General features: G+C 33.1%; 1 protein-coding gene across 1 annotated transcript; it reads right to left on the bottom strand.

The window, feature by feature from the left end:
• Nucleotides 1-807: 807 nt before the first annotated feature.
• On the bottom strand, nucleotides 808-1,836 carry N7478_009254 (uncharacterized protein; the record flags this gene model as incomplete). The annotated part of the gene is made up of 1 exon (XM_056925468.1): nucleotides 808-1,836. The coding sequence occupies one exon, from the start codon at nucleotides 1,834-1,836 to the stop codon at nucleotides 808-810; it is 1,029 nt and encodes a 342-aa protein (XP_056778194.1).
• Nucleotides 1,837-8,423: the final 6,587 nt, after the last annotated feature.

Raw genomic sequence — 8,423 nt, 5'->3', positions numbered from 1 at the left:
AGAACTAATTCTTATAGAATAAGAATCGTAGCTATTATTTATATATTTTAATATTACTAGAGCTTACTAGGGCTTAGGATAATTATATATTAATAGATATATTATAGTAGATTCACCCGCGGAGCAGCTATGAATCGTACTTGAATCGTACCCGAAGGGATTCAGGAATCCCATAACACTATAGATTAGGTAGTAATATTATCCCTTTGTATAGTATACTTACACTTATAGTAAATCACTATATTAAACTTAGAATTAGTAGAAAAAAACTTACTAACATTAGGACTACTAGGGATAGTCTACAATATACTAAAAATAGAAATATATATCTAGGGATAATTATATAAAATCTATATAATAGTAATACTATATAAACAAAACTTAGTTAATTAGCCTAAAAAAAAAACTAGAATATAAACTAGAATATAGTAAATCAACCCTTAAATTTTTAGTTATCTAAACTATATAATTATCTATACCCTATTAAATATTTAGTAGTAGTATTTATATAGTAATATATTACAGTCAGGCAGGCTCTCCACCCTATTAAAAAAACCCCCTAATTTTAAACCCCTACAACTACTCTTTCCATTACTCTAAATAATCTAAAATTAAAATAGAAGATACTTGAAATATAAATATAAAACATATAAAACTCTAAGCCTTGTACAAGTCCGAAATATAATTATAGTCTACTGCTGAATATTTAATATAATGAACCCCAACCCACTTTTATTTCCCTATACTTAAGCACCCTACCCTAAATATAATCTAGTAGATTACAATTACCCCTATGGGTTAGATCCACTAGTTCTGCTCGGCCAGGCGATCTAGGTAAAACTGCACGACATCCTTAACTCCATCCTCAAACGAGCGGAAATTGAAGCCTTCCAGAGCTTTCTCAGTCCCACTCGAATCATATGAAATGGGCAGCGTGGGTAGAATAGCACGCGTGAGCACTCCATCAGCAATCTCCTTGGGAAAGTTCTTCTCCACAAGAGCCCACGAGTCATCATAGTTGCACAATTTACAGGCCCCGAAGTTACTAACAGACTCCGTGCTAGACTCTAGCTTCAAAACCCTCAAGTAGATCTCCGCCAAGTCATCAATGTGGACATAGCCACCGTGGATCGGAGCCGGGGAATCGACTCCTGTCAAGCTGCGCAGCAAGATTCCAGGCGAGCTCCTCTTTTCAACGGCCGCTTTGGCATCCAGCACCAATTCATCACGGCCAAAGATATACCCGGGCACGATGACAGAAACGGAAAAGTGTGGCTTCTTTTCCTTGACGAATGTGTCAATGTTATTAATCTCGGTAATCTTGCCCAGGATGTAGGCTTCGAACTCGTTGCTGAAGGTCTCGGGGACACCTGGGAGCTGGAATCGAGAGTTTGCGGTAACTGTGACGGTGGGATCAGGCATGGGGGCCATGTTCGCGACGATGGATGAAGTTACGAGCACGCGTTTAATAGTGGGGACCTTTGCGGCTGAGGCGAGCAGATTCTCGATGGCCAATACTGTAGGCTTCCACACTTGTTCGAGAGGGTTGCATCCGGGGACTGGAACGGGTGATCCAGCGTGGATCACATATGTGACTTCTTGAAGGACTTCGTCAAAGGCGCCCGGTACAACGCTGTCGGGGACGATCTTGTATGTCAATCGCCCACCCAGTGTGGGCTGGAGCTTTTGAATGACTGGGTTGGAAAAGACTGTCTGGGCTTTTTCCTCGGAGCGTACGGCAATGCGGACGTCGAAGTCGCTCTTCTTGAGAAGCTCTTGGAGGACTCTGAAGCCGACCAGTCCGGTCGCGCCGGTAAGAAGGACGAGAGGAGCCATATTTGGAGGTAGAATGCGAGGACAAATAATTGAGAGTGGAGCTTGTAGTCAAACGCCAAGTGACGATAGATCTTAGGGGCAGGAAAAGAGGGCGGAGGAATATTTATAGGTGTACGCGGGGAGGCTCGGAGACATTTGAACAAAGAAATGTCTGCGCTGCAGTAAGTACATGTCGAACTCCGCAGGAGAAGATTACCACCTTTCCTATTACAGATTGATGATTTAGCGCAGGCTTAGATCCTATATTACTGTTTTTGTATATAAAGCGCACGTAAGCGTACGTATGGGCTATATAACTAGCCTATACGAACCAGGCAAGATCGCTCAACTCGATCGAGCACCTAGATAGAATAACCCCTCTCAAAAAAAATGTTATCCAGCTGTACTAGTTCATACGCGTTCGCCCCTCTCCGACAGTACATTATCTGCTCAAAGTTTCCGTCTTGTTCGGTACATAACCATACATTACGCAAACCCATGGACCTTGCACTTCAAAGGTTCCCCACTCGTAACCTCAGCCCCCAATATAACATATGTAGTGTGGCACTTAATCGCTGGATTAGTTCGAGCGTTATCTTGTAAGTGTGCTGGACTATAAACTTTCCCCATGCACTAATTTTGATTAAATCTTTGACTTGGTCTTTTTTTCTGCCTTCTATGTCTAGCTCTTCGTGGGCACGGACACTTTCCGATGATCCTCTTTTTGGGAGAGTCCCGAGATCTCCGGCCATGGCTACGTGGCGTTCCACCTAAGGGATGAAGGAAGAAATTAAGCCAAAAAAAAGTAACACGGGAAACCTGCAGGGATATACTTACAGGGGTAAAGGATCGATACGGTTCTGATAGGCTTGTGGTCGAAGCTCATATCTCGGGACGGCCCCATGTAGTGGAGTCTGGCCTATTCGCCCCACCCGAATGGAGCGAAAGTCACCAAACGAAACAAGGCACTGCAGTTATGTATAGGAAGTTGGGGGCGGCCCCCAAGCTGATCAGCAAGACGGCCAATCCTCTTGTTCGTGTGTCTGTGGGAGGCCAAAGTTTTGTGGGCCAAACAATACCCCTGTTATATCAACCACACTGTACTCCGTGTGTACAGAAGACAGTCTAAGCACATCTTCCTGTCTCGTACTACTCCGTATGTATATCAGAATATTTACAGAACAAGCTAGTTCTCATTTTTTTGGTGCGCCTGTAGGTTCAGCTAATTGCTACTCGATTACCGTCTTCCAATGTTTGACTTTCCCATTCTAGCGTTGTGGTAGGTAAGTATAGACATCTACTAGTATTTACATGAGAAACCTGTCTATGTTCTGCCTATGTTTCTGCCTATGTTGCTACCTCTCTCTCACCCTCTCTCTCGCCCTCTCTCCTAAATAAATCGAATGGACTTTACTTTTACGCTTCACCTCTCGCCTCCGTAGATCACAGCACAGCTTTCCCCAAAAGGTTGTGGCACTGTGGGGGGCCTCAGAACATCGATAATAATGGGAAAGAATACCCTGCACCTCGATACATCATCATACATAATAATTTAGGGACAGTTTGTAAACCAACCCAACTGCGTACGGTCCGTGCAATGCAACCCCCAGATATCGTAAACCATTTTATTGCTCTACTTCTCTACTTCTCTACTTATTCCTTATTACATTCAGCGATTCTTTCTCATCTGTCCCATTTATGTGTCACTTCTATCGGGATACTCACCATTTCCCCCTCCTTTTGGTGCACCAAGACCAAAGAACTTTTCGATCACTTTGACTATGAAGGAAATTAGTAGTAGTGGTGTTGCCAACCTTGGCGCCGCTATCTCAATGCTAATCTTATCAGTAGTTGTAATAGTACTTCGACTTTTCTTCTGATTGCAGGCTAGACGAAAGCCTACATTATCAGATGCATTCATCGGGCTGGCTTTAGCATTTTCGATTGTCGATTATGCTCTCCTTATTAATTATGTATCTTACTAGTAACGCGGTTGCTTTAAGTTCAAGTACTGAATGCTATAGATGACTGACATCCGGATGTAAATCCTCTAGATGTTTATAACGGAGTGGGGCCTAGGACTTTTAGCCTACTGTAAATTCTTGCAGACCTATAGATAGGATTTCTAGTGTAGGGAAAGGACATGATGAAGGTGAAATATAAATAAATTTGTAGATGGAATTAAACGATCTAATATCACTATTCTTTATCTGCCTAACCCTTTGATGTCAACCTTAATAGAGACAGAAGTACTTTTAATAAGAATAATTAGCTAAGAAGCCATTTTTAGCGCCTTAATAGACTAGGGCCTAATAGGTTTCTAGAAGCTAAGAAATAAGTTAGTATAACAAAAGGTAATAGATCTATAGTCTAAGAGTATTTAAAATAACTATAGTACACACTAGGACTAGGCTATACCTATAGCGGCCACAGCAGGATAGTATATATCTAGAGTAATGTTATAGTGGTATTAAGTTTGGTAGATAGATGGCCAAAAACGGCATCACTAACAGCCAGAAATGGTAGTCTTTCTGCTGTTATCTACTTTATACTAGTCAATCTTTATTAAAAGGACTTTAAGATTAAAATAGAAGTAAAAGAAATAGTGAACTTAGAACTTCTAAAAGTTTTACCTTTCTTATATAATTATTTTTAAATATAATTAATTTATAAAAATAAAGTATAGTAAACTTTATCCCTACTTTTTTTATTAGTAAAAAAGGTTAGGGTAAAGTATAGTAAACTTTACTATACTGACCCTCTTAGGATAGGGTATTTACTCCAGGGTAATTAGAGTAAAAAAATCTTATCTATCTTATTTTATCTTTAATAAGATATTCTAAAGAGGAATAGCCTATCTACGGCCATTGGCTTTGTTATTCCCTATCAAAACTGAAATTCCTTAAATATAAACTAGCTGGGGTCTTACCTTGAAAATTATATATCTTAGAATACTTTTTTATAATATAATAGATTATAATCTAATTTTAAAACTTCTAAAAATAGTAATTATAATATCTCAAAGATTAGAGATTTAGGAGGGTCTATCTTAGATCTACTTATTCTAGAGACCTACTTGGATAGATGTCAATATAGCCCTAGGCTGCTCTAAATAGGTTGAGCCTAAGCCTGTCTATAGGTAGATATTAGGTAGGTTTCCTTTATTCGATAGGCTACTATAGGCCGGTCTCTCTACCTAGTTAGGCAGAACAGACGCCCGGCGGGTGGTTGAATAGTATAAATAATTAATTATAAAAATAGTAATATACTAACTACTTATCTAAAAGTATGATTCTTATAGCTTATATAACTATAATATAGTTATTCTTTAGCTATATAGTAATTAAATTATTAAGATTAAGTAATAAAGAAAGACAAATAAAGTATATCATAATTAATAAAAGTATAAAAAATAGTCGATTTATATATCTTAGCAAATTTAAATTAGGAAATTTATATACTAGATGGGATATAACAGGCCGCCCAGGGGGGCCCTATATAGGTATACTGGGCGGGCTTAATATCTATCTACCTGCCCGGCAGGCTGATTTAGATAGGCTACAGGCGGCCTCCTTAGGCCTATAGGTGGGCTGTGTTAAGGCCTATACTCAGACCCCCCTCTAGACCTAGTACTTACCTACCCCGCGGGTCTAAGATCAGGAATCTCTATCTGTATCTTAGAGGATTAGGGTCTAACCTTACTAAACCTAACCCTAACCCTCTAAGGGTCCCTTAAGGGTTACCTATATTGATCTTTATCAACCCTTAAAAGCTATACCTTACCTATTTAAGATATACTTTACCCTATTAAGTTAAGTTACTAAACTATTTAATATCTAAAATTAATAAAAATAGGACTTTTTTAGCTAAAATAAATTATATAAGGACCTTAAGGGTTATCTATAGATAACCCTCTAAGGGTCTAATCTCTAGATATAAGACCCTTAAGATCAATAAATCAGGTGCTTATCTACTTATAGTATAAGTAGGATAGAGGGTCTAGAGGGTTACCTATAGGTAAGTACTAGGTCTACCCTCCTCCCTCTTACTAAGACTTCTTAATGTAGAGACCCCTTCCCGGATCTAGGCCTAACTATAGTTAACAAAGATAGTAGAGGTACTATATATATATTAACTCCATGTATATATAAGCTTTATAGGCTTAAGAAAAAGTGGATACTTTGGTATTATTAATAGACCTATGGCTATAGTCAAAGTCTATATTTTATACTTATCGGCCCACTTTTAAGTATCTTCATATAGTATACTACTCTATAGTACCTGACAATTATTATATCAATTTTTAGATCCAAATTTTAGAATAATATAGGTTGCTTCCTCAATAGTAAAGTAGTATCAAAAGATTTTTATAATTAATACCTATACTAAGCTCTCATCAGAGAGCCACTTAGTAAGATCTCCTTCACTTTATATTAGACTTTTTTAAAATGCTAGCTTAGTCCACTAGTAAGAGGGATAGTATTTTTATAATTCAGTATTAATTTAAATATTAGTAATTGGCGGACTATTTTAGTATCCAGGTTTTCTACTTTAGAGTAAGAAGTAGTAGTACTTATAGTACCTTATTCAAATAGCTTAAAACTAATCTAAGCTACTTAGTGGTTATAGATACCTAATAATTAGCTAATAGTTTAATCTAAAACCTAGACCTAGTACTTACTTACTCTATAGGTCTAAAATTAGGAATCTCTATCTATATCTTAGAGGATTAAGATCTAATCTTACTAATTCTAATCCTAACCCTAATCCTCTAAGAGTCCTTTAAGAATTATCTATATTAATCTTTATTAATCCTTAAATATATAATTTCTCTATATCTTTTCTATTTTAGATATATAAATTTAATAATTTAGCTTTTTAAAATACTATTATTTATAGCTATTCTAGTATATCTCTAAATTCTGCTTATCTTTTATTATAAAGGCTTTTAAAATATAAAGAAATTAAATTATAAGTTAATATTTTATATATTATTATCTTAGGTTTCTTAGTATTAACTAGAAATATCTTATAAAAGATTAGTTTTAATAAATATTATAGAATATTTATAGTATAGTAATTAAAATATATTTCTAAAGTAGACTAATAGTAGTATACTTATATAATAAGAAATATATCTTTTTATTTATAATATTAAATAAATATTAAATATAAAGTTATTTTAGGTAATTAACTAAATAAAGTCTTATTTTATTTTCTATTAATTTAGTTTATCTCTAATTACTTTAGATCTTATATAAAAGAAGATTAAAAATCTAGATTATTAGACTTTAATATTTTCTATTAGAAAAAAAGATAATATAATTAAAAGATTAATAAGAGTAATCTTTAGTAACTCTTAGAGTAATTTTTATTAATCTTTAGAATAATCCTTTTTATCTATATATACTCTTTATATTAACTAATTCAATAAGGTAATCTTAATATAAATAAATAAGAAGATAATCTATTAACTTTATATTCTCTTATAACTAAAATAAACTAATTTCTTCTATATAATAGCTTTTTTTTATTTATTTTTTATAAGTCCTTTTTCTTAGTAATTATATAAACTATCTATAAAGTATATCTTAACTTTTAGATAGATATTCCTCTTTAATAGTTAAAAGGATTAAATTAAAAGATCTTTTATATTTTATATTAAATAATACTATTTTCTTAAGTTTATTTCTATTTAATTAATCTTTATTTAATATAATATTTAATAATTCTTTTATTCTTTAACTATTAGTACTCTAGATACTAGAAAATCTTTAATAGATTAAATCTAACTAGATTAATAAATATTTATTATATAAAGTAAATATAAGTAAGGAATTTATAGAGTAATAGTTTTAAACTAACTATAGAAAGAAAAAATAAATTAATTAGCATAGAAAATATTATATAACCTATTAGAAAAGTTTTAATTAAGTAACTAATATAAAAGATAGAAAGCTAGATATAATATATAAATAATATTATATAGTTCTTAAATATTTAGTATTAATATATTCTAGTATTTTATTAATAAATAAATATCTTAAAGGGCTATAATACTAATAAAAGATAAATAAATTAAATATCTAAAAACTATTTATATAAGTTATATATATAACTAAAATATCTCTTTATTTAGAATTAACTAATAGATAGTCTATTAGGATTAAAGAATATTTATCTAAGTATTTATATAGAGTACTTAGGAATAGAAGCTTTTAAATCTAGTTATAACATTATATTTACCTTTCCTATTCCTTAAGTATTAAGAGTTCTATAATCTTATTTTATATATATAATTAGTCTCTATATATTAATTATTCCTTCTAGGAAGATAATCTATATAAGGCTTTATAAATTTATTACTAAAAACTAAATAATTACTTTCTAAAACCTACTATTAGATATAAAGCTATTTCTAGTATTTAACTATTAGATATTATTATTCTAGTAAGTATTTATAGCAATAATAGTATATTTTCTTAATTAAAACTAGGACTATTATAAAGTTCTTCTTAGATTTAAGTTATTTTCTAATATATATTTAGGGATTAATCTTAATAAGATTATTATATAGATTCTATAATAATATTAAATCCTTAATTAAG

Source organism: Penicillium angulare (genome assembly GCF_028827245.1).
Source record: "Penicillium angulare strain IBT 27051 chromosome Unknown utg000005l_segment0_segment0, whole genome shotgun sequence".
In the NCBI taxonomy this organism is placed as follows: Eukaryota; Fungi; Ascomycota; class Eurotiomycetes; order Eurotiales; family Aspergillaceae; genus Penicillium; species Penicillium angulare.
This window is presented reverse-complemented; position numbering and strand designations above follow the sequence as displayed.